The sequence below is a fragment of the Enoplosus armatus genome, chromosome 20 (genome assembly GCF_043641665.1).
Source record: "Enoplosus armatus isolate fEnoArm2 chromosome 20, fEnoArm2.hap1, whole genome shotgun sequence".
Classification (NCBI taxonomy): domain Eukaryota; kingdom Metazoa; phylum Chordata; class Actinopteri; order Centrarchiformes; family Enoplosidae; genus Enoplosus; species Enoplosus armatus.
In genome coordinates, this window is record NC_092199.1 from 3,144,809 (window position 1) to 3,172,198 (window position 27,390).

The following is a 27,390-nucleotide window of genomic DNA, read 5'->3' on the forward strand; positions in this document are numbered from 1 at the left end:
GGAGTGTGTTTTGAATGTGAATATGAGTGTTTGACAGACATGAACCTAATCTGATCTGGGATCAGCTGGCTGTAACATTTATTGCTGCAATGTGACTCCACATCTGGTAACTGTAGTCTTCAGAGTTCGAGCTAAATTGACTTGGACATTTATATATATGTATGCTTTAGTTGAATTAACTTTATTGTCATTACAACAAAAGTTAAGAAGTTGCCTTGATGAGCTTGATAGTCATTAATCATCATTAACCAGCTCAGTGTCCAATATGGAAAATACCTGTAGAGGTTTTCATTATGGACAGCAGACCCTGTCACCTTCTTTCTATGCATACCCAGCTGGGACTTCAGATACCCCCCCCCCTCCCCCCCCATCATGTACACCATTGTACATGTGCGTTAAGTGGGCAGCTCGCTGTGTTGGGCCGTGTAGGGGGAGACGGAGGGCCCGTCTCAGACAAAGACCTCCGATTGACATCTGAACAATGGAGCGGGCACACAGCAGCCTCCTGACTGAGGGGACGGGGGGGGGGGGGGGCACAATGGGTCTTTTTCTGTAGCACCAGGGGAGGATGAGCCGGCATGTTAACTTTAGCTGCTTAGAGAAATCATACTGAACCTGCTTATTCTGTGACATTTGTTTGGTTGAGTGTGATTCATACACATTTTACAGAACATTATTGGGCCATCAGCTCTTAATGTGCAAATAAATGATTTATAATTTACATTTTTGCTACAGAGATTTTTTGGGTTTTATTAGGACGTCTCGTTCCATGCAGGTATTGGTTTCCAAGTATTTTTTTTAACTTGTAATCTTGTACTTTGCGATCACAGTGAACATCAAATCTGCAACGATGTCCGTCATCATTGAGTGTTACATTAGAGGATACGTTCAGGAGAGGTTCGTCCACAGTCCTCTTTATATAAAGTTGATATCAGGCCTCAGCAGTTTGAGACTTGAAAGTTTAAGAGTCTGCTACTTGACTTTTAAAAAACTTAAAGTATATGATTTGTGGTAAATGGGCTTAAACATGCAAGATCCTTCAATCGTCATTGATTACTGTTGTAAATTCAGGAAAGTATCGTTTTGATCCTCGGACAGAAGTTGGCATTATTTTACTCTGAAGCCTCTTACGCTCTGGTTGTCCCTCCCCGTCCAGGACTCATGAGCGCCCCATGTCATCGTCAGCCGGTCGTGCCGGTTTGTGCGTGTCCTGATATAAAGTATGAATACTCGCACACAAATCTGAAGTCTGAGCTAATCTGAGCATGTGCTGTTGTGGTAAAGTGTTGTCGTTTCTAGCTACGGCACAAACACACCGTGGTGCATGTAATCCGGCCCGGTAGCGTAAGCATTGTGTAACTCACCCTCTTCATTATTATTCAATTTTTATGTCCCTGAGCCGACATGCAAGTTACTTTACTGTCATGACACTGTTGGTGTTGATTCTGCAGGTTGTGGAAACACTGATGAACAAGAGGAGTGTCATGTCTGTCAACAGCCTCACTCTTACAGTTTTGGTGACGCTCAAGGCCTTTTTATGTTGACGAAAACTGTGCTCATTGCAGCAACATCAAAGAAAACATTCTTCAGTGCCTGGTTTGTAGTTCTTCCAGCGAGCCAGCATTTTATCTCATTATCTTGCAAGCCCTTAAGCAAATATGAGTGCTTGATGGAGTTTATCTGGCAATTACATCAAACCCACAATCACAAATACTTAACGTGGGCCTATTAGGACCGTTTTTGGAATAATATGCTTTTGGGCTTGTTTTGCGAGGCAGCGGCAGAGGTTTGGCAGCTGTGAAGAAAGAGGCCTTTCTTCTGTCGAGAGAAACCGGGATCTTGGACCTCTTTGGAGAGGAAGGAAGTCAGGCAGGCGGCCTGGGGCAGAAAGAGAGACAGAGAGAAATAGAGCTGCAATATGTCTCCATAAGTATGTGGACCACCAGAACATCACAATCGTCTAATAATGATAATAGTAGTAATAATAAAATTGATTCATACAGTGCTTTACAAGGACAAAGTGGGAAAAAAAACATACGAACTTCACACGTAAATACACACATGCAGACAGGTGTTAACAGTCTCATTCAATGATGAAGGGTAGCGTCACAGTCGGTGATCCAGTTCATCCTGAAGGTGTTGGATGGGGTCGAGGTCGGGGCTCTGAGCAGAACAGTCAAGTTCTTCTTCACCAAACTGGGGAAACCATTTCTTTATGGAGCCGCTTTGTGCATTGTCACCTCGGACAGATGGGAAACATTAACCTGGTGTCATAATATTTATCGCTTATTTACATTTCAGCATCGTCTACCTGATCAACTTGTTTATGATGGTTAATGTTTAGCTTGAAGTCAAGTGTGTCCTCACAAAAAAACAATTTTCCATGAGATTACAAATGAACCCTTTATACTCTTCATGAAGGTAATTATTTAAATGTTTGAACTTCCTGCACGACGGATGTCCCTGAATGACCCTGAGGGGAGGACGTCAGTCAGCTACACTTCATCTGATTGGCCGGTGGCTCCCAATACAATGTCGTATTGACTTGTATGGCGGCAATTTTGATATGTGTTGCATTTTTTAAATGATTGCGATTCTGTAGAGAGAGTTGGATAAGGAGATTGGTAATGCTCTGTGGGATCGACTTTCTGCCAAAAAGCCAATAAGCATATTTCCCAAAAAAAGTATTAAGTCCAAAATATTTCCAGATGTTTGATTTGAGCCTGGGCAGGGTTGTTTGCTGTTTTCACCCCAGATGTGCATGTTTACAAATAAATAAAGTGAATTTGTCGTTTTCTGGAGTAAATCTGGAGTCATAATGATTAAAAAAAAAAAAAAAAAGAATACGTATCTTATATTGGATTATATTCCTAAAGGGCCATTTTGTGTGTCCTCAGGTTTGAGAAGGGGAGGATCTACAGCTACATCGGAGAGGTGGTGGTGTCCGTCAATCCTTACCGTGCCATGAACATCTACGGCCGTGACGTCATAGAGCAGTACAAGGGCCGCGAGCTGTACGAGAGGCCGCCACACCTCTTCGCCATCGCCGACGCTGCTTACAAAGCCATGAAGAGGAGGAACAAGGACACTTGTATCGTCATCTCAGGTAACGCAGGAAGCCAGACGAAAAAGCACAAAGATGTTTTACTCTCTTGTACAATTTACACGACCTCACAAGTTTTAGATCATAGTTCTGTCTGAGCAGTTTTTGTCCTTATGATATAAATCATTGCTTCCTCTTATACTCAGATGTTTTCCCCCCTGAGAGATGTTCTGGAGGAGGGACATCTTTAGAAATATCGATATATAACCTCCGTTAAGTTGATAATAAAAGAAAGTCATCTTAATTCTTCTAAAATAGACGTTTCATGTGGTCACAAGCCGTGTGGCAGCGTGGAGAAGCCATGCAGAGGATGAAGCACCACTCGGTGGTCAGAGGGGGAACTGAGCCCCTCTGGACCCTGAAATCATGAATACATCCCAAGACAGACACACAGTTTGGTCCAATAATGTCACTAAAAGATAAACACTGCAATGTTTCTGTGACACACGTTATAGCCTTCAAAAGGAAAATGAATATATAAAAGAAAAACAGCAAATGTCAGCTTTATTTCGTTTTTGTCAATGTTTACTACATTTTAATGTTCGATGTTCGGCGGTGGAAGGAAAGCAAACTGCCTCAAAGTTATAGACACCAAACACATTTGTTGTTGTTGTTTTTTTTAAGACTTGTTTTGTATTGCAGGAGAAAGTGGAGCAGGAAAGACAGAAGCCAGCAAGTATATCATGCAATACATTGCTGCTATCACCAATCCCAATCAGAGGGCTGAAGTTGAAAGGTGAGCTGCTGTTATTGACTCTGTTCAACCTGAACACACACTGCAGGGCATGCGCACAGTCTGGTGACTACACAGCAAATGTTATCAGGCTGGGAGCGGCTCTTCAGAGAGTTCCTGTATTCCGGTTTCCACTGGAAATTTCATCAGAAAAACACATTTATATCTTGCGTACACGTGCTTTGCTTATCCGAATGAGTGTACAGCAAATGCTCTAATGATATCCTCTTTGCCAAAGCAGAGTTCCTCAGTCAACAGAAGGTCAAACGGCCTGACGCAGGACTTCACGATCTTCTATCAGACAGTGCAGTGACGTTTATTACAGCCACCTGTGTTATCTTATCACAGCTATTGTAGTTAGAAGTAGGTCATTGTCATATTCTAAGAATTAATACCGTCAGTAGTCAAAGTCTCTTAGATCATAGTGAGATATAGTCACAGCTCAGCATCATATCACAGAGTAGAGCAGCTCACGCCCACCACACCAGACGAGAAGAAATTATATTTAAGTGTGTTGAAAAAGCAAGAGATGAGCTTTTGGTTCAAAGTAAACAAAATGTAGGTCGGAGATAAAGATAGGATGTGTGCAGGGAAAAGGTTTGACAGTCAAATAGTAGTGAATACAAACTGTTGGCGAAACATTTGAACGTGTAATCTACTGTAACCTCCGCTGCTGCCTTCTGCCACTACATCCCTGAGCTGCGAGTGTACACACACTAAACAAACATGACGCACCAGAGTGGTTTCATGAAAATATAGGTCATCATGATCTACAGATGGGGCTCCTTTATCACACCGCTTCACACGCTTTCAACCTGGTTGTGGATCGACCTCACGACCTATAACATCATCCCCCCCAACAGGGTAAAAAACATGCTGCTCAAATCCAACTGTGTCTTGGAGGCCTTCGGAAACGCCAAGACCAACCGCAACGACAACTCCAGCCGCTTTGGCAAGTACATGGACATCAATTTTGACTTCAAGGGAGATCCCATCGGAGGCCACATCAACAACTACCTGCTGGAAAAGGTAAAGGCGTCAGGTAGTCCTACCTTTTACCAGGTGATGGTGAATCAATTACTTCTTTCACTGACACTGACACTGACACTACTGTACTTATATCTATCTTAAGTACATGTTATGTCATTTTCTGCTGTGTTGATAATTCCCACACAGTACTGTTAGCCATATGTGGGCCATGTTCCTGTTTGTCCCTCCATTGCTTACACGAGTTGTTCCCCACCTGGGGGTCCGGACGCAACCCGAGACACTGCAGGAAATTAAAAACCTATTCTGCTACACCAGATTAGGTTCATTTTTTGGGGACTTTTCTCTAATCTTGGCTTTTTTTCTTGTGAAAGAGTTTCCTCCTTTAAGGATCGCAGGAACTATTCAAATGAAACAATCTGAGAAAGGAACATTAACTCCACCTGTGTGGGGTTGTGAGTAGACATAGCTCCACTTTAAAGGGCCTCAAGCCAAAAGCTTTGGTAACTTCTGGCCGAGAGTGTCAAAACTTCCCCAGCTGTTATGTTACACTGTCCTGTTTTTTATGTTGCCCCAACAGTCCAGAGTAATTTTCCAGCAGCCAGGAGAGAGGAGCTTTCATTCATACTACCAGGTAAAATGTGTGTCTGCACCTGTGTGTTTGCATGTGAGGACAGTGTGTGCGCAGCATTTCTGAGTCATCAAGAGGCCTTTTATTCCTGCTAAATGTAGGAGTTTAGTGAGAAAATGAGGCCACTGTTTGTATTGGATGTTGAGTGTGAGAGAGTGAAGAGATCTTTTTATGTAGAAAATATAAAAATGTGAACATGATGGGCATGCAAATGAGTCAGGCTGCCATGTGTGCAGCCCATGTAAAGCAGTCTGCACTGTATAATACTTAAATAACACAACAAAGTTACTGTGTGAAGTGTTGTTAGTAAAGTGTGTGTCTGTGTTTTCGGTCCCCCACTAGCTGCTCAGAGGAGCTCCAGATTCCCTGTTGCGCTCACTTCACATCCAGAAGGACCCGACAGCCTACAACTACATCAAAGTTGGAGGCCAAATTAAGGTAGTTCTTCCATACATTGTTGTGCGTCTGTGCACAATTCATTATAATATGTCTTTAGATGTGTTTTATAGAAGTGGCAGTATGAAAACCCAGAGAACAAAAGTGTGAGAGAGGGTCAGCGTGACATTAAGTTTGATGTCAAACGCTTACAGTTTCCGTCGTTCACATCCCGTGTAGAGAAAGTGTTTCAGTAATTATGCATTATTGTACAGAGGGCTTTTCTTTTAAGGTGTCTTCATTCAGACCTCTGATGCGTGCTGCCGTCTTTGCACGAGCTTAATGAGAAGGAGCAAAAACCACTTGACAGCAACAAACAGCCTAACGTCATGGAACACGATACAAGCAAACAGCTGAGGTGGCGGTTTGTACACTGTGTGCTCCAGCTGCTGCTATTTTTGTAACGAGGCATCGCAGCTCTGCGCCGGTTTGTAATTTAATTAACGGTGTGAATTTTAAATCCTGCCGCGATTCATTGGAAGAGAGGCCGTGACTCCGGGAATAAAAACACTCACAAAAGAATGTGGCATATCAAAATGGCTTCAGCAGGAAAATCAACCAATTTTAGAAAGATGAGATGTTGAAAAAGCTGACAAAACATTCATCCACTCCACTTTAACATTGTTTCCTTGCAGTAATTTGTTGTCACCCTTCTCCTTTCCTCCCTCCAGTCGTCCATCAACGACGGGGCGGATTTCAAAGCCGTAGCCGATGCCATGAAAGTGATCGGTTTCACAGGAGACGAGATTCAGACTGTTTACAAGATCCTGGCCACCATCCTACATCTGGTAATACTCGATAATATCAAATCCCTGCTCGTGTCTTACGCCAGAAGATTTCAGACACAATGGCAAAGTGGAGCAGGAGTTTATGAGCAGACTTTTATTTTCAGAGGAATTTCCTTGGAAGAACCCTTTTAAACCCGAGTAAACAACAGTCATTATGTGTTTGTTAACTGAAACTGTTTGTCACACATGTTGGATGATGAGCACTTTGCAGCTGAACTGTCAAAAGTACAAAAGTCTCTCTAGGTTACATTAGCATTTAATGGAAGAGTGATAACCACTCCCATATTAGTGCGCTAAACATGAAGCTAGAGCTTGCAGGCGATTAGCTTAGCTTAGCAAAGTCAGGAAACAGGAGGAGACAGCTCGCCTAACTCTATCCAGATGAACCCATTATACCTCGTTTGTTTAATCTGTACACAAACAGAAATGTAAAAGCGACAAGTTGTGGTATTCTCTATGCTAAGCTAAGCTGCTGGCTCTAGCTTCATATAGTAATAAACAGACTTGAAATTGGTATCGGCCTTCTCGTCTGACTCTGCCTCGTCCTCTCTTGCAGGGCAACCTGACGTTCGGGGTGGACGGCGACGTGACCTTGATAGAGAACACAAAGCTGGTGTCTGTGATCAGAGAGCTCCTGTCCACCAAAGAAGAAAACGTGGAGAAGGCGCTGCTCTACCGCACCGTGGCCACGGGTAGAGACGTCATCGAGAAACAGCACACGGCACAAGAGGCCAGCTACGGACGGGACGCTTTAGCCAAGGTTATTGCTGCGAAGATAGAAAATGACATGTTGTGGGTCATCCGGCGAGCTCTCTCTATGCACAAAAATACAACAACACTGGCCTGCCGGTGCCCGGAGGGTTGTGACATTTCGCTAAGTGTTGGTGATATTTTTACTGCGATACACACTGATTCACACAAGCATGAGTCACAATGTTATGACTCCAGACAGAGGCTGGAGACTGTGGAGGACGCAGTGTATGTAGGCAGATTCAGGACCAGCACTGTGGGCTGTGAACAAAAGCCTGACTCACTGATATTTTGACATTTCACTCTCATCTGTAACTGTTAGTTTTCTGTGTGCTAGACTGCTTTGTGCAGCCAATTAGTCTACCACACACACACACACACACACACTAAATGCACTTTAACATGTTGTCGTCCTCAGGCCATGTATGAGCGTCTGTTCTGCTGGATTGTGGGACGAATCAATGATATCATTGAGGTGAAAAACTATGACGCCAGAGTCCACGGGAAGAACACCGTCATCGGGGTGCTGGACATCTATGGTTTTGAGATTTTCCAGAACAACAGGTTTGGATGAGACATTTGTGTCCATATTTACCATTTTAACATTTGATTTTATTGGTTGTAACACACAGCAAGGATCACATCTTCCTGTATGGAATTATTAATGTATGTGGTTGCATTCAATGTCACCTGTCTCTTGTGCTGTAGCTTCGAACAGTTCTGCATCAACTACTGCAATGAGAAGCTGCAGCAGCTTTTCATCCAGCTGGTGTTAAAGCAGGAACAGGAAGAGTATCAGCGAGAAGGCATCCCCTGGAGACATGTATGGACGATACTGCGTTTCATTTATTTGCTTTACGGTTGGAGGTAGGGCTGGGCGATGCGGCCAAAAATGTTATCGTGACATATCGGTCGACATCGACTTTGTGAAATCTTTATTTCGTTCAAGTTTAAAGGCGGTGTTTTGCTTATAGCTGTAATCTTCTTCACATTTATTGAACATTTGTTATATTTCTATAATTATCGTTTTATCGCCCAGCTCTAGTTGGAGGTATCTGTGTCTGTGAGGCCGATTATTCAATGCACGTTGGATGTCTCAATCACTAGCTTTGACTTTGTAGAGTCACAAAGATTTCAGGAAATTACTACTTTTATTCACATGCTTGTCAAAGTGTGTATATCCTGCTGTATATTTATTATCTTAACACAGCGTCTTTTACCCTCCGTGTCCTTTCTGTTGTCAGATTGATTACTTCAATAACCAGATCATCGTGGACCTGGTGGAGCAGCAGCATAAGGGCATCTTCTCTGTGCTGGACGAAGCCTGTATGAACGTGGGCAAAGTCACGGATGAGGTTTTTCTCCAAGGACTCAATGGCAAGCTGGCCAAACACGTCCACTACACCAGCCGCAAGGTAGGAAACTTCACCGCTCGAGAGTGTGTGACTTTAGCTGCACAGTTTCTTTAGCTGAAGTCAAAAATCCAAACGCTGCCTTCCTTTCTTTGAATTGGTTTGAATCTGTGTGTTTCCTGTCACATTCACTTACTGAAGACAGACAAATCGTAACACGTCGTCTCAGTTAGAGCTGCAACACTTTGTCGATTAGCCCATTGACAGAAAATTAACCCTTTGGCAATTAATTAATCGTTAATCATTTTATGGTGACATTTTGCTGCTTGTTCCTTAAGCTCAAGGAAGTCACGGTTGGCATTTCCCACTATTTTCTGAAACAATTGATTGAAAAATAATTGGTATATAGATCTGATAAAATCACGTGTTGCAGCCCTAGTCTCAAAGCCGAACATATCAACATGAAACTAAATATAAACATGACATTTGATCACATAATTAAACAAGAGAAACAATAAAAACGAACTATTATAAACATCAAGCAGTGTATCAGATTCTGGTGCTGCAGGAGGATGCTGTAGTAACTTGAGAACACCAGAGGGCAGATTACACCATGCAGTAAGTACCCATTAGCGCCCGAGAGAGGAGACTGAACATGATCCTGTTAGTTTTAATAATCAGGAAGGCTCACAGTCTAATTCACCCTAATGGTCTGCACGGCCAGACTAAACATAAGCCAATTTACTTTGCTAACATCCACGGTTTCTGTCTGGGATCAGATTACTGAGATAAGGTGAAAGTCGCTCACCGTCACTGATCTGGGGTCAGTGTGTTTCAGTTTCTATGCAGATGTTAAACATGTAAAAGGGTGTTTAGGACCTCTGACAAGTAGACTTCAGAGCACAGCAGTGTTTTTTTTTTTTAAATGACTGCAGTTTCCTCTGCGGACACAAGGGGGCATCGGCTGTCAGAGAGCGCCGAGCAGCAGTCTGACTCGACACTTTGCACAAGTGATGTCACTGCCAGCCAATGGGAGTGTGTGGAGCTGGTGCTCCGCTGTGTGAGAATGGTGTGTTGGAGGGAGGGAGGGAGGTGAAGGGGACGTGTTTACACATTTATGAGGAAGTGGGGAGAAGAGAGGGAGCGAGATGGTGATGCAGTGAAAGTGAATGATGTCAAGTCGTAGGTAAACATCGGCATACTGTACACGTCTGCCCAGTGTACTGTAGATAGATCAGAGAACTTAAAGCAACAGGCTACAGAGTGAAGAAAGCCTTTTCAGAGGCTTCCTGGCAGCTGCACGTTCCCATGTGATGCCAACCCGATGGGCACTGAACCCTGCAGTCACTCATTAAAAGGAATAAAGTGACAAGGGAGCTGTGAATAAAGCAAGGTTGAGTCAAGACTGTAGCCTGCTGCAGGCCGTATTGATCGGTGAAGCTTCATCCTGGAGTCGATGCGCTCCCTGCTGTCGCCCTTCTGCTGCTGCTCCCTGACCTGCTGCTCTGGCAGCAGACTTTTAAAAGACATGTGAGATGAAGGGTTGTTACTTCCTGGATCCAATATTGGTATGAATCAATATTATCCAGAGTTTTTTTTCTTGTTTTTTTTTTTTTTCTTTTCTGTACTGTACTGTCTGTGAGTCCTGTTGCCAGGCAACATTAACATAATGGACTTTTGTGGTGTGAATTGTTGGAGGCTTTAGTGGATCTCCAGGGGTTTTTTGGGGTGGGGGGGTAGACAATGTGTATTACCATTTAAATTAACAGTCATGAAAGTTAATTTTGACGCTTCCACGTAACTTTTAATGTTGTTGTCATTGAAATTAATAAGTGGGCAAAAGGATCCTCCTCACCTTGTTCAGCTTGTATAACCACTGAATTACATACATGGTTTATAACAATAACAATTCTTAGTGTTATAAACTATTCATTAAATGTTTATACACTGCTTATAAATGCTAAATAGGACGAGTTAAAATAAAGTGTACAGTAGAATTATTCATACTGCTTAAATTGGCCTTTGTACGAGTTCCATACTAGAAACTATAGTTGACTTTTTCATTAGATTGATCCTGATTTCCTCAACTTCATGAAAATATAAAGTATACAGGGGTTCATATTCATACATATGGTTCTGATTCCTACTAGCAGCAGAGGTGGCGTACTGGATTCATACAATGTACACAATACAGCCACAATAGAGTAATATTTACAGTCTTTTCCCCCTATGATATTCTTATCGTAGAGGTTGAATGTAAAACATAACGTGTACTATTTGGTTAACTATTGAGATCCATATTGCTCTTCTCACTTATTTGTATATTTAAGCGTCTACTCTTTAAATCTATTACTTTCCGGTGGCTTTTGAGAGGGTTTCTGTAATTTCAGGAGTGGAGTAGAACCTTGAGAGTGCTGAATTACTCTCTGTATATTAGTGTGACCCGAAATAGACATCCTAACCCACACTCATGATGCAAATTATCTCTTGGGAAAGTTCTGAAGATTTCAAGGCTGCGAGGGGACAAAGTGTACACGAGTTCTGCAGACTTGAAACACCCACCGTTGCTCTCGAGCCTCGTGGCTCACATCTCTTCAAGTCTGTCTGCCAGGATGAAAGTGTGAAGGTGGAAAGAAGGATGAAGTGCGAGAGAGAGAGAGAGAGAGAGAGAGAGAGAGAGAGAGGACGAGAAGAGGGAGAGGCTGGAAATTAAATGTGAGGCGAGGTGAGACTTTTAAGGGAGAAAAAAAGGTTGAGGCATGAAACCAGAGCTAGAAATGATGATTGATGTAGCACCTGTATGAGTGGTATATTTTAAGCCTCCCCTAATCTATATTTTATATTAACAATGGATCAAATGACTATGTATAATATAAAATGGGTCTCATTTAGTGACAGAACCACAGAGATTATCACCTAAATCTGCAGCTCCCCTCGTTCCATTGTGTGAGACTTTTGTAGCTCATCGTTTTCACAAACTTCACTCTCACCGACCTCATTTCCAGCAGCAGCAGGGAGCTGTTTTTAAAGCCAAAAAATCTCTCCAATAAACGGTCTGTGCAGTATCTGCCCAGCACCATAAGGCAGACAGTCAAAGCTACCAGCTACCCGGTGAACACAGCGAAGCATTTAGCAGCTAAAAGGAGAGTTGATATTAGACTTCGATGCCTCACGACTCCAAATGAAAGTTACTGTATTCTGTCCCCTGTGGTTGTGTCTGAAAGGACGTCGTGGAAGATTGCGCGTAGTTTGCGTAAATGTCTCTTTTTTTTTTTTTTTAACAAATACAAATGTCTGCCCTGAGAACAGTTATTTAGGTTGTTCACGCAGCTTTAATGGAAACTAACAGTGTGGGTCCATGTGGGTCCATGTGGGTGCAGGACTTCTGGGAGGAAATGTCAAGTTTAGCACAAACTGGAAGCAACATGTGTTACTTTATATAGTAACACAAAAAAGCTTTACAAAAAAAAAAACGTCAACTCACGGTCCAACTCGGTTGCCGAGCAACTGCATCCGCTGAAGAAGGACAAGAGATGCAGTTGAAAGCTTTGGAAGCAACAAGCACTATAAATTGGATTCAGCTGCTGTTTCCAAGGTCAAGAATGAATCCTGAGCCCTGTTCACAAAACAAACAATATCTGGGGTCAAACAATGTCATCAGTTTCTGATTGACGGTGTTCAGCACTTGTGTGAGAGCTTTACTGCCACGAGGTGAGGAGACAGAACAGGGAGATGCATAGGAAGAGGGTGACTCAGAGATCTATTACAAGAGATGTTCCTGTAACACGATCTGTGCTGTTAAGTTCTCGCCCTCCTTCCAGTTCTGAATGATGCTAGACTCTGTTGTGTGCCTGTCTACAGCACACACACACACACACACACACACACACACACACACACACACATCCTGTCCTTGCTGTTAACCCTCCATATTCATTCATTCATTCACTAGATACTGTACGTTCCCAGAACATTTACATCACATGTTTAAAGACGCGTGACCGTCAGTATAAAGCATACATACACACACGTAGAGGCACACGTGGCCGCCATCTTGTAAAGACCTGTTAACAAATCAAGAGAGGGAAGAGAGTTTATATTACTATCAGACGCACTCTGTTGTGGCTCGTCTCAATATGTCATGTTGCTTTGCGGCCTGGTGATGAGAGGCTTCTCAGCCTGGTTATGAATTAATCAGGTGCTTTTTGATGCATGGCAGCCGCGGGCTTGTTTACAGAGATGTCTTACCTAAAGGGAAAAGCTTGAATGCGATGTGCTGCGGTGATGATGCTTCAGCGTGATTTTAGTTTTTTTGCTTGTGCGTTGGTGCAGTAAATCCGGCCGTCTCCGTATTGGATAAAACGACAACAAATGCAATGACATTGATTACAAATCAGGGGAAAAAAATTACATATATAAACAAGAGTTATCTCAAAGGTGTATAAACTAACTTTCTAATTAATTACAATGTCGCTCTTGCCAGGAAGAAAAGTATCGCCAGTGAAAGATCATCATTAAGTCTCCACTGAAATACAACACAGTATTCAATCTAGTTAACAAATAGTTATATAGAGTGTACAAGATACAAGCTAATGTAACGGCTAGCTTGGTTAGCAGTAAACTGATTGAAGAAAATCTAAACAAAAACAAAACAACAAATTATAAACAAAGGCGGTATAATAATCCTCAGATGAAATTAGTCCCCAATTAATGTACTATGAAACTATATATTTTGACCCATTTTTAAAGCAGCTATAATCAATATTCTTATATTAACAAGGGATCAGATTATACTTACACACAAAGCGGTCGTCTTGTATCCCGTTGTTTTTTGGTTTCACAGCCCACAACTTTACTGTTTCTGTTCTTGTGTTTGCAGCTTGTTTCTGCTGCCCTCAAGTGGTCAAGAAATCAGTCATTGCAGGTATAAATATTTACATGGCGTCCTCAGTAGGAGCCGGTGGACTCGGGGACGGGGACAGGGAAGTCAGAAAGTACTGAGAGACGGAGTGATGCATTTTTGGTTTTGATCTTTTTATGGGATTTGCATAACGTCAACTTATCCTTTTAATCCAAATTCAGCTGAAGCATCAACATGTTTCTTAGCTGTTAAAGCTTTAATTTTTGTTCCCTACTTGTGGTGGATGATTTGAATGTTTTTTCTTTTTTTTCTGTGCCGCGGTGGGTTAGACAGTCCTCGCCCCCCCCCCCCTCCCATCCCAACACTCCTCGGCTCGCTGTCTGTTGCTTTGATCTTCCCAGATGTGCTTCTTTTTTTTTTTTAGTTCCTTACGGGGCAGCCATCACTGCAGATTCATTTCCTGCCTGTCTTTAAGTTTTTTTCTCACTCACAATCCCTCCGTCAATAATACTCTCTTGTTTCTTTACTTCCTTTATCACTTTTTTTCCTCATCTGCCTTCAAACTTGCACAGGTGCAGCATACTAATAGGACGTGATGCGCGTGTGCACGTGTGTCCTCTGCCTGCTGCCACATGTATGAATGCATGTTGGGGAGTCTGCGCTAAGTGGTAAAGCTTTCATGGGCCATGTGTTGGTGATGCTAATCAGTTCATTAGCTCAAGGTCAGCAGCAGCAGTGAGGACACATAGAGAAGTCTAACTGATGTCTACCAGAGCATGAAGCAGTGGATGTAGCAGCCAGCAGCTCAGTACTGAGTCAGTTTGATGGGTGTTTCGTGAGCTGTACTCATACATACGTCTGTCTGGAGTGACGGTGTAGCTCCATACTCAGCGTTTTAATACCCTGACAGCTGCCAGTCAGTGCGTTGGGCATGAAACACGAAATCCATCTCCTCATCTGCCGCCTGGATTAGGTCCCGTGGTACCCGCTGTGAGTTCTTGACAGGTTTGGAGACCGTCAGACGCTGCTCACCGGGAGGTCTGGCTTGGCTTGTGCCCTTGTGGATGGCTGTTTAGCCCAGAGGCCAGAGAGCAGGAGGGCATAGGCGGCAAACAGGATTGTTGGAAAAGTGATTGCAGGAGTTGCTGGAGGGAGAGAAGTGGGTAGCAGGTAGCAGGGAGAGTCAAAATAATCTCTGTATGTGGACAACAAAAAGACCAGTTTGATCCACCAGAGAGAAGCGTTCTGCTTTGTCTATTCAGAGGTTGACTGGCGGACGGCTGAAGCGTCAGATGCTGTTTGGGATGTGTTGTAAAGCTGAGATTACAAATCGCCCGGTGCAGCAAACCTTTGCAAGTTTGTCAGGACGAGTTCAGGAATTGATTAAAACAGTAATAAGAAATAAAGGTGAAGATGTTGCAGGGAAGCATCTCATCGTCTCTTGCACCTGCAACAGTCAGTCCTCCTTCTCACCTCACTTCTTTCCCTCTGTTCGCAGTTTTCCTGCCTGTTTTTCCCCCTGCAGCTGTCTCCACTGTATGTGTTCTCACTGTGCAGTGAGACAGTGAAACCCCTGAAATCTGTTGATCTGGCTATCAATAATTCTGCTGCAGAGGCGATCGCTTTTCAAAGGAGAGAGGAGGGGGATTTAACTTAATCGACAGCTTCACACCTGAAAAGATTTCTTTGTTGACTTGGAGTCTATCAGATACCAGAGCTGAAAACATTAGTTGACTAATCAATTATTCGATCAACAGAAGGATAATCTGCAACTATTTAAATCTTTGATTAATCGTTTAAGAGATTCCAGCTTCTCACATTGGATTATTTCTTCTGAACTGAATAGAGTCTCTCTCTCGCCTCCTCCCTTCTCCACTTCCTTTTATTATTATTATTATTATTATTATTCTGACCTTGTTGTGTTTCTAGTAGTTTGCCCTCCCTCTCCACACACACACACACACACACACACACACACACACACACACACACACACACACACACACACACACACACACACAGAGAGAAACAACCATCACACCCTCAGTCGTAACATTAGGCTGAATCCCAAACACAGAGGAGGTGCTAATAATAAAGCTGCCAACATGTGTGTCTGATTGTGTGTGTGCATAGTGTGTGTGTGTGTGTGTGTTGAAGTGTGACTGATTGTGATGGATGAGGGGCAGCGTGGCTTCCAGCAGATGCAGGCTGTCTGTCTGATAGTGCATCTGTTTGTCTCTCGGTTCTGTGTGTTTGTGTGCGTTCACGTGTACATTTCCTGTACAAGTGTTAATATTATTTATCCCCTGAAAATGTGTGTTTTCTTCATTTCCAAATAAATGATCTGCTAAACTTGAGACAGTCAAATCATTTGGTTTTGTTGCCTGTAAGGTCCACAATTTCAAATGAAGCCCTTGAGTGTTGAGACTTCATTGAAATGAATTATGCAGCAGGGTATTTTCAGACGGTGTTGATGACTGTGTACTTTAGATAATCTTTTTAATAGCATTTTCTTACCTTTGTTTGCCGGTCACATTACTGTCGGCAGTAAAAACTTCAGAGAATATTACTGGAAGCACTTCAGTGCTTCAGTAGATTTCTGAGTGCCAAGGAGGTAAACAGTCCTGTGATTTCGCTGAGGAGTTTCACTTGGGTCTGTCAGAGATTCACTTTAGGGCCCCTGTGTGGAAGGCTGACCGATTTGATTCAGATCTCTCATGTAAATCTGTTTTTGTGAGGTTTTTATTGTTTGCAATATTTCCTTTCATACTGTTCCTTCTGTCATTGTCAGTGTGGTTGTCTGAGAGTGTGTGTGTGTGTGTGTGTGTGTGTGTGTGTGTGTGTGTGTGTGTGTGTGTGTGTGTGTGTGTGTGTGTGTGTGTGTGTGTGTCTGAGAGCACAATGAGTCATTCAACATTTTCACAGTAATGGGACGCACTGTATTGGCTCGGCTGACGGAAATAGCATCTAGGTAAAAGGCGACGTGGCTGTAAAAGTTTTATTTGTCTGCGGCGTTTTTCTTTCTTGCTTTCCGTCTGTTCCTCCACACCTGTGTCCAGTTTTGCTGCAACTACATGGCCAAAAGTATGCGGACACCCACGCATTTCACCCATGTGTTATTGTGGAACATCTCGGTCATTGTACCATTGTGCCTGTACGCAGACCGAAACCAAAACCTTTGCTCATTGACCGAATGTGGCAACCCGTGCTATAGCCGGAGACGCTGCAGGAACTGTTCTGGCTCACATATTGTCGTTTTTTTACCTTTCTTTTTACTCAGGGGACATTTAAAGGGCCAGACCAAAGGTGCACAGGGTTTTTTTGTCCCTCCTCCTGCTTCCTTTTTGTCCTTACCTTCTGTTCTTGTATGCTAATCACGTCTCTCACCTTGGGATTGTTAAGAGAGAGCCGGATACCCCTCTCCACTTCTGTCTCCCTCTAATCTCTGATGTCAGCATAATACTCACACACACGCGCACACACACACACACACACACACACACACACATAGACGACTTTACTTGATGTGGATGAAACAGAAATCCCGATCATGCTCATCAGAAGCTGTGGCAGACCTCATTCATGCCTCGTCCCTCCCTGCTCTCCTGCTAACTGGCCTACATACAGGCATCAATATCACACACACACACACACACACACACACACTTTTTTAGCTTGCTCTGTCTCTTCCCATCACGCTACATTCACCTCTCTTCCTCCTCCTCTTCCTCTTCCTCAGTCAATTCAAAGAGTTTTATTTGCATGAACGTTTCAAACGACAACTCATATCATCAAAATATAATTTGTCCAAATATTTAGACGTACACAATAACAGCAATACGAAGTATCCGTTGCCCCCGTTCTTGTCTTGTCTTACAGAAAAGAGGAAGGAGAGGAGGGGAGTGAGCGGGAGTAACACTTTATCCATCCTGACAGTGTCGGTGTTTTCCGCATCACTGCATCTGCTGTTGCAGTAGCTCTGGCACTTCTGCAGATCGTTCTTGGCTTTTGGTAGAACCTGTACAGAGTAATAACAAAAGGGCTGCTTAAGAATCTGGGCACAAATTCCCAAAATGTGTGGGAAAGCTACACATCTGCAACTCCAGGGAGGTTAAAACTCGCAAATGACACTGAAGCCAGATTTACAGCCAACATTGGTTAGAGGCTTCTCCTCCTCTGCTCCAGGGTAGCGGTCCCGTTGCATTAGAACTTGCCACCTACTGTTTATTTGACTATGTCCTTAAAACCTTTTTATGTAATGGACAGAGCTGTAGACTCAAGTCACCGAAATTAGACCTTTTGACTCAACCAGGGAACCATTTCTCCAAAGCATCTTCAGAGTCAGAAATACTTCATTGATCCCCGGGGGGGGGGGGGTGTACAAATATTACAGATTCAAAGCTCACAAGTACTTGGGAGGTCTGAAGGAAGTATGAGGTGCTACTGGGATTTGAACCCAGGATCTCCTGTTTACAAGACAGGTGCTTTAACCAGCTAAGCCACAGCACCGAATCCACCCGATGTGTTTCCCAAAAGCATCACAACACTCTTAAAAGTCACTCAGCGAGTGCCTCCTACACAGTGACAGAGGAAGAGTGTGGTAAGAGTCTCTGAGACCTACAGGAGGAACAAATGACTACAGATTTCATTGAGATTTCTATTGTTTATTTTGTTTATTTTAAGTCATTAATACTGATGCTCTCTAAGTGTTTATAGTTGATGTAAAATGAGTGACCGTGTTTAAATTAGAACACAAGAAAAATAAAACCAAACACAAAACTACTCACTACTAAAAATGTAAAAGGCATTGGTTCATTTCTACGATCGATCATCGAGTCTCAGGTTTTGACCAATCCTGACACAATATAAAATAAGGCAGGCCTTGCACAGCCACACACTATATTAAGTTATTATTAGGCCTTTGCATTGAAAGCACTGTATCTCACAGGTCTGACAGCAGCAAAACAACTGCTTTCTGTTCATCTCAAAGACGTCGCTCGGACGTTATTTATTCAGAATAAAGGGCAGCCAGAAAACATGAGGCGAAGGCGAGCTTTTTAAATTTGTTCTGAAGAGTAGTTCTGTTTTGTTAAGTATAAAGTATGTTTGGTTTGGAGAGAGGGTTTGCAGTTGACTTCCTCATTAGGATTCGAGACTTGAAGACTTGCAGAAAGCTCTGATAATGGCTTTTTGAGTTTGAATACTTGCAGAAACAGAAAAGTAAATTGCTATATTGCTTTATTGATGTAAAACTGACACCAGCAATCATTTTCCAGATGAATGGTGTATGTCTTTGCCTTTTTAATACATTGTTCTTGCTCTCCTGTCTGTCTCTCTGCAGCTCTCACCCACCGACAAGAGTCTGGAGTTTGACAGAGACTTTCGCATCAGGCACTACGCAGGAGATGTGGTGTAAGTATCTCAAAGTTTTATTTATTCAGGAAAAGCTTTTACCGGTGATTCATGCTCTTGCTCTCACATTTGTACATTTTTACATATTCATGCCTCAGAGCTGCCTACTGACACCAGCCTTCAAGAGCAGATGGGAGTTTGGGTTCCTAAATGAAACTCGATGTTTGTTTTGGAGATGTAGGTGCACCACTCATTCACACTTTCTGACTGCTGATTGTGACCAAATATCTTTTTCATAACGCAGGTTCCTTTTGTCTATTCCACCCAACTGTAATGTAACTACGTCTGTTCAGACTCCAGACTCAAAGAACGGGTTTTCACCGACATGCAAAACTTAATAAACCAATATCAATCGTGTCAGTCAGTGTAAGAGCGCAGAACCGTATTTATTTACACTATATTGCTGTTAAATTTAGACAAAAAGTCAACATGATCATCTGGGCTTTAACTTAATGTCTCTTCTTTTGAAAACACGGTTGCTTGAGGTTTTCTCGTCCCTGAGACCTTAAAGAGTAACTTAACACTCCCTTCAAGTCGTGCTTTTGCTGACCTCCGGTGGTGTAACTCCCCACCTTGCGGCGTTAACGTACAGGTGTTCTCCAGTACAACGTGACATCACTGTCGGTGTGGCTACAGGTGCGGCAAAACACACTTCTTAGCACATCCAACCACACCCACAAGTGATGCTGGGCGCAGTGAAGAGGTGAAACAGACTTTAAACCAGAGAGAGGGCAGCAAAACATCAAATCACCCAGAGTTATAGATGTGGATTAACACTGATCACATCAAAAAGCTGATAATTTAAGGCTTGTATTCTATTATAATGGGGGCCCAGATGACAAACGTATGCTGAACCATTGTAGTGTTAAATAACTGTCTTTGTAATGTATTTTATTTCCTCCTGCTTGACATTCAAAACTTAAGGACTTAAGTACATGTTCATTGCATGGCGTCCCCCAAAAATGACAGAACCACTTCCCAACCAATCCCCAAAGTACTTGGACGCTGTTCAAATGAATAAATCAGTCAGACTAAGCCCCCCCCCCCCCAAAAAAAGTGCTCTCAGGGAAACGTGTTTAGCCCATTTATGAGGGCTAAGTGTCTGCCACCCAGGGGAGGGCTCAGGCAGAGGAGCAGGGCCTGACTGGCAGGCTTGATTGATCCCTGAGCCACTTAGACCGGGCACTTACAGCATCTCACAGCATGGCGTATAGCAGCTCTGTTATTTATAGCAGGTTCATCACCAACAGCGCACAATATCTGGTGTCAGCGCATATTAACATGGAGCTATAAGGATTAGCTTATATTTAGACTAAACCACAGTTTATACACCCAGTGGCCACGTTATTAGGTACGCTTCTGCTCGTTAATGCTATTATCTAATCAGCAGCAACTCGATGTATAAAAGTATGCAGACCTGGTCAAGAGGCCACTCTACCCGTCTTCTAATGGCTGGGTAGGGTGGGGCAGGGTAACGCTCCGTCTCACAAAGCACACTTCATCTCAAGCTGCTTCCACCAACATGAAGTTAAGGTGGTCCGATGGCCTCCGCAGCCACCGCATGAAGGTGCAGCCGATGAATCTGCAGCAACTGCGTGATGCTGCCATGTCGACGTGGACCAGAATCTCCAGCACCTTTTTTAAATCCATGCCTGGTCTTGCGGCAAAGGGGGGGGGGCGGGGGGGGTCCTATACCTAATGAAGTGGCCACTGAGTGTAAATGGTTTGTTTCAGGATGATCATGTTGTAATCACGTAGTTATACAGTCAGCAGGACAGTATGTGTGAACATGATAAAGTGTGTGTGTAGGTGTGTGTGTGCTCAGGTGCGTTTACCTGCCTCTCTCTCTTCACAGGTACTCAGTGGTGGGTTTTATTGACAAGAACAAAGACACTCTGTTCCAGGATTTCAAAAGACTGCTGTACAACAGGTGACAAAACACACCGCTCCACACACTCTTCACTTTATTCCTTGCAGCTCTTTGATTATATGACACCCCTCTAGAAAAAAAACAGCACAGGGCCTCCTCAGTACCTCCTCCTCCTCCTCCTCCTCCTCCTCCTCCTCCTCCTCCTCCTCCTCCTCTCCAGTGCTCTGGTGTTTTTCCTCCGCTGAACATTAATGTCTAGTAATTCCTGATGTGTCTAATGTGCATTTTATGATACTCTACTCGGGTCAAAGCAGCATATTTGGAATGTGAAAATGAAATGAAAGGTGTTTTAACATGGGTGCTAATGACCGAATGGAAAATACACATTGTGTAAGGTAGGAATCATTCAAATATAATAACAAAACATGAAGCTTTCGAAGCTCTTTCATGATGCCTGATGAATGTTGTATGGCCGAACACTGTGCTGTGATTGCTAGCTGTTTTTCCTCAGTGTTGTAATCTTTACATGTACAACTCTTTTGTCTGTCCAGTTCCAACCCAGTACTGAAGGGCATGTGGCCCGAGGGCAAACTGAGCATCACTGAGGTCACCAAACGACCACTGACGGCCGCAACGCTCTTCAAAAACTCTATGATCTCGCTGGTGGAGAACCTGGCCTGCAAGGTGAGGAGTCGGGGCTGATAGACGAGCATGACGTCGAGGGCCGTCGTTGAGGCCAAGCACCGTTTCCCCACCTCTCAAATTCAGACAACTCGCATCACTTTACACCTGTTTGTGCCCTCAAACTAGGCTCCCTCTCAGTTTCTTCGCCAGTCGGCCTGAAACTACTGATTGCTTTCCCGATTAATTGATTAAGTGAAAATATGTGTATTACAATTTCCCAGATTGTTTATTTTGTCCAACCGACAGTCGAAAAATCCAAAGATAATCGGTATGTAATTGGAAGAAAAGCAGTTGAGAAGCTGGAACAGACACCAAATGACTTCAGATATTATTATTTTATATATTTTATGTTATTTCAGCTATACTCAACAGTTTAAACAAGTTTGCTTCATTTCTATACAACAAAAACTTAAACTACACCACTATAATAATTAGAAAGATACCTTAAGTCACATAACAGTTTGACGCGTAGTGACATTGTTGTCCTCCCTCCCTCAGTGTGACGAAGACACCAGTGAAATGTTCAGTAGTTGTTAACACACTGTCGCCCTCTATAGGAACCCTACTATGTTCGCTGCATCAAGCCCAACGATGTGAAGTCCCCCCTGCTGTTCGAGCAGGAGCGCTGCCGCCATCAGGTGGAGTACCTGGGGCTGCTGGAGAACGTCAGAGTGCGACGTGCCGGCTTCGCCTACAGACAGACTTACCCTCGCTTCCTGCAGAGGTACCCGCAACGTAACAATCGTTCTAAGCATGTGGCCGAGCGATAAACCTTGTTTCAGTGAGTTGCCGATTAATTTTCCGTCGATCGACTAATAGATTGATCAGTTAGAGCTCATAATGTGGTTCAGTGTCATTAAGCCATTGAGAAAAACTACCCAGATTATAGGCATATTGCATCTAATCTAATCGACTGAATCTCCAGCAGCCATTACAAAATAACCCCTTCATCATCATCATCTTCCAGTTTGCAGTAGTTTTGTCAGTTTCCTACAAGCACAATATGTTTGTCCTCTGACCTCGATTAAAAGCAGGCTGAATTGTAATTACTTTAGAGAGACATTGTTGGAAAACATTTTAATGGGCTGATAAATTACCCTGTTTTAATGTGGTAAAGTAGCAAACAACTACTAGTCAATGACCTGTGTTAATAACTCATGTTTTATTCATGTAGGAGCTCAAACACCCGACGTTACAGGTCTGTTCACGTCCCAATTAGCATTAATTTGCTTGCAAACAGGGTACCGATAATGGCCTTCTGAGGCTAATAACAATATCAGTATTTGAGAGGTGCAAAAATATTTCAGACCAATAAATGATCGAATAAAGGATTCCTTAAATTTGCCATTTTACATTTCAAAAAACAGTAAACTTCAAACAAAATTTAAATTAAATTAGTTAACATCAAAGTTGAGATTAGACAATACATTTACAAAAGGCAAGTTTATTAATAATATGTTTGTAATATACCACATTTCATAAATAAAGGCGATTCAAGGTGCTTTACAAAATGTATTTAAATAAACAGGAAATACAGAATGAAATGTGAAGGTGGGGCGAGTCATATCTCTTCCACAGTGGTGGAAAGTATAACTACATTTACTCACGTATTGTACTACTTTTGAAGTACTGATACTAGTTAGTTACTCTCTCGTAACTGTGTACATTTACAGAATTGTATTGCTGCTTTTACTTAAATAAAGACACTAAAACATGTCTTTGTTTCTGCACTTTGGTGCATAGTAACTGAATGCTGCATGTGTTTATACATATACATATATATTATAGATGAGCAGTATACTCACATAGACTGCATATATAAATGGAATATATAAAACATTACATTAAGTAATGCGTGGCGCGAGCCCGTATTATTAACCTTTAATTTCTTCTTTAATTACCTCAACCTTCTATTCTTTATGCACTGAAATGTCTCATTGGCCAACACACTGAAACAAAGCTGATGTGCAGAAACAATTAGTCAATTAACTGAAAATAAAGACGTCACCTGAGGCTCTCAGAACTTGTGATGGGCATGTTTTACAATTTTTGTTGTGAAACAATTAATGAATGAAAATAATCATCAGCTGCAGCCCTAAATATCTCTAAGTCTCGCACACAAGATCTGTCGTAAGGCTCATAACAAAAAGAGACCGAGGAGGGAGAGTCGGGGCTGGACTTCAGAGACCAGCGATGGATGGATGGATGTGGATCTGTGGAGTCTCAAACGTCACCTCATGTTTCCCTGCAGAGGCAGATGAGAGCGATGCAGCGGCACTAGTGTCACTGCATCGAGTCTCTCACATCAGATAAGACCCAGAAAGCTTCGCTCACATGTTGCACTTGCTCACATGTTGTGTCCGTTGTGTGATAGATGAGATCTTAAGCCAACTCATATCTCTCGCATAATGATAATAATCAAAAGATGGTTCTGTCCATAACACAACCGCATACAAATTATACTAACCAACACTCCCTAATAGTGCACACACACACACACGCTAGCCTTGCCCTTATTCATTCACATTTTCCCACTGCCCTCGTAGAAACCATGGTGGTGAACGGAGGATTAGGTAATGAGCCTTTTTGCGTAACATGCTAACAAGTCATCCAACTCTGTCACTCCAATCCTCCCTCGCTGGAGTAGTCGGACGTGGTATTACATCACTGCCTCGCCAGTGGGTCGACTGTGAAATGACACAGGGATGCAGTCTGTTAACATGCGCTGGGATCATTGCATCTTGGAAGACGGAGAGCATCGCTGCTGTCCTGGAATAACCGCATAATCTCGATTATTTGACATGAAATGCAGTTTTTTTTGTAGTCTTTTGTAGAAAAGTTTGACTTTTGAGTCTGTAGCAGTGATAGTCCGTCACGGCCCTTTTTTTAAAGCTGTCCTTCTTCCTCCTGAGGAGTGCTTTTCAGTGTCAAAACCACCCACACTAATTACAGAAGCCTTGCTTTTGTTGAAACGCTAACACAGGAAGGAATTTTATTTCATGACGGCAGCACAAGCTGTTTCAGGACAGACTCGGCTCTGAGCTGTGACTCTCGTAACAGGTCCTTAAAAACAACACAAGGTCGATGGCTGAGAAAAAGAATATCAGGCTTTAAAAGCTCTATACAATAATTAATCCTCCTGTTCATGCACTAAATGATATGATTTCTGTGGCACCGTGCCAGGAGCAAAGTCCCATGCTTGCTCTGTGATTAAGAAGATCTATACGGTGGTCCAGGGCTCCCTTCAGGTGTAATATGGTCTCAGGAAAGAAAGGCTTGAATGAAAGCCATTTTGAGAGTCTGCAGCCATGCTAGCAGCTCTGTGAGGTGCATGCTAACATGCGCACAGTGACAATGCTAACATTTGCTAATTAGCACTAAACGCAACAGAGCTGATGTTATGGTTATTTGGCCTTGTTTGTATTTTGGTCAATGTGTCATAATAACAGTGAAGTCCATTGTCAAAGTCCACATTTAACAAACTGTAAGCTTGTATGAACTGAGGTCAGCTGTGTCTATATATACAGTAATCCAGGTCCTCCTCACTGCTCCCTCCTGCAGGTCTCTAGATTTTAGGTTTGTTTTGCTGTACTCCTTTCCTGACCACTTTGTCCCTCCTCCAGATACAAGATGATCTCAGAGTTCACGTGGCCGAACCACGACTTGCCATCAGACAAAGATGCGGTGAAGAGGCTCATGCAGGGCTGCGGGTTTGACCACGACGTGGCCTACGGCAAAACCAAGGTCTTCATCCGCACGCCACGTACCCTCTTCAGCCTGGAGGAGCAGCGAGCCGAAATGGTCCAGAGAATTGTCCTCTTCCTCCAGAAGGTGAGAGTCTCACTAACTCACGGCAGCTTCTGAACACAGATACCGACATGACGGCTTGAAACTGCAAATTACTGATGCATTCTTGCTGAGACCGAATGGGAAATTAAGAATTTGTGACATTTTTGTAAGCGGTAAAGCTATTGAGAAGCCCCCTACAGTCACTGATTACATTTCTTCCTTTTTTTAAATCAAGTTTTTCCTCGAATTTAAACCAATGAAGCAAATTCACAATATCCTTTTTCAGAATTTGATGCTAATGAAAGAGTTTCTATTTGCAAACATCTGTCATTGTGAATACCTCTGATTACTAGTCATCAACAACTATTATTTGATGGGGGCCTTCAAATAAAATCATGAGGATGTTCTGGTTTCAAGGCCCGAGTCTCATTGAGATTCACCAGCACTTGTTCTGCATATGAATAACCTCGGAGAATAGAAACAACTCAGACTCCACTCAACATTTTATACACGCACTGAGGTATTTTTGGAGCTAATCTAATCTTGTATTATTAGCGTTGGTCTCTTACAGTGTATCTCTCAGGGTGAATGTCTCTTCTTCTCTGTCTCTGTCTTGAGTTTTCACTCAGCTCTTGTTAAGCTGCGAGAAGGGACGAGTGGATTCACCGTTTTAGATGTTTTGGAGGTTTGGACATTAACACAAATGCTCTTTTGTATCTGATTAAAAAAAAAAAACACTTGTGACATGCAGATGTGTCCTGACATCATCATGAAGCCAAATCTGCTTGTTGTTTTCGGTTGCTGGTCTGTAAATATGATGGGAAGAGTTACCTGGGTGACGTTTTCAAACACCATTATTGTGTTTATTATCACATTAGCATAATTGCGTAAGTGTGATGTAATCATTTATTTTGACGCTGTGATGCAAAGTGACAATAAGCACATTCAACCTTTTGTAGGAACAAGAGCTAAATGTAAAGTATTTATTCACCATGTATTGTGCTCTTCAAGGCCTGAACTGAATGAAAGTTTTGGTTTTGTGTTGGCCTTTATTAGCAAAGTCTTCTTTTTGCATCATATGAATATGATATTAAAGTAAGGTGTCGTTCCACCACGAGCCTCCAGCATTTATTATGTTGCTTCAGGTTTTTGCTCATTTGTCACCTTTCTATAGATGAATAAATGCCCACTATTCATACTATTAGTAGTATTTTAGATGTACTTAATCACTTTTACTATCTGAGAATATTAGTGTTGATTTGAGAGTGAATCTGATATTGGCCTGGGTGTGTCATTTTTTGTTTGATACTGATATTTCCAGTACATCAGCGTTTCCTTCAGCTGGACATGTTTTAAATCGCTGTTTGTGTGTCTCAGTATTTGTTAAGCCCGTCACGCGTCAGTGGTGCGATGACACCTTCGGGTGAGAATGCCGGGATCTTGGTGCATGTGCTGACATGTGTCAGATCAGCGTGCAGAGCAAGACTTTGTCACTTTGATAGATGGAGAGATTGGTTTGTAAACGTGGAGTGCTGCTCTGCCTGGCTGTCAAATCAAGGATGCACTATGCAAATCGACCTGGATGCTTCAACGTGCCACCTCCGACTGACAGGCAGCTCAAGACGCTGTGTTGGTGTATGTGTGTAGGAGGTGTGTGCACACTCTGCATACATCATCTTAAAGCACTATATCCTCCACCATGTGACTGACACTTCTACATTTCCCCCAAGCATTCATTACATTAGCATCACGTGGGCAGATTCCTCCACACCGTGCTGCGTTCAGGTCTACCTTTCTCTCGGACATGAAAGGGTTGTCCGGCCAGATTAACTCCTGTAGCGGATTGATTGGTTGACCTTTGTATTGATCTGTGAGACCCTTTGCGGGCTCTTCCCACAGATGAGTGTCGTCCCCCACGTCTCCCTCAGGAGACTCCTATCTTGTATCTCCCAAGATAAGCAGGCTTTGATAGCAAAGGGAAAGCCCAGAGGAATC

General features: G+C 42.8%; 1 protein-coding gene and 1 non-coding gene across 2 annotated transcripts in view; one reads left to right on the forward strand and one right to left on the reverse strand.

The window, feature by feature from the left end:
• The window catches only part of myo1d (myosin 1D), a 75,031-nt gene that overhangs the window by 12,188 nt on the left and 35,453 nt on the right, over positions 1-27,390 (forward strand). Inside the window, exons 2-16 of the mRNA XM_070926594.1 lie at positions 2,898-3,106; positions 3,746-3,839; positions 4,700-4,865; positions 5,404-5,457; positions 5,797-5,892; positions 6,561-6,677; positions 7,234-7,437; positions 7,846-7,991; positions 8,136-8,250; positions 8,672-8,842; positions 18,982-19,052; positions 20,908-20,982; positions 21,474-21,606; positions 22,164-22,330; positions 25,230-25,437. Coding sequence (XP_070782695.1) covers positions 2,898-3,106; positions 3,746-3,839; positions 4,700-4,865; positions 5,404-5,457; positions 5,797-5,892; positions 6,561-6,677; positions 7,234-7,437; positions 7,846-7,991; positions 8,136-8,250; positions 8,672-8,842; positions 18,982-19,052; positions 20,908-20,982; positions 21,474-21,606; positions 22,164-22,330; positions 25,230-25,437 — 2,026 coding nt within the window. The remainder of the gene's footprint in view (positions 1-2,897; positions 3,107-3,745; positions 3,840-4,699; positions 4,866-5,403; positions 5,458-5,796; positions 5,893-6,560; positions 6,678-7,233; positions 7,438-7,845; positions 7,992-8,135; positions 8,251-8,671; positions 8,843-18,981; positions 19,053-20,907; positions 20,983-21,473; positions 21,607-22,163; positions 22,331-25,229; positions 25,438-27,390) is intronic.
• trnat-ugu (transfer RNA threonine (anticodon UGU)) lies at positions 18,076-18,149 on the reverse strand. Its single transcript has one exon. It is a non-coding gene; the product is annotated as a tRNA-Thr (tRNA).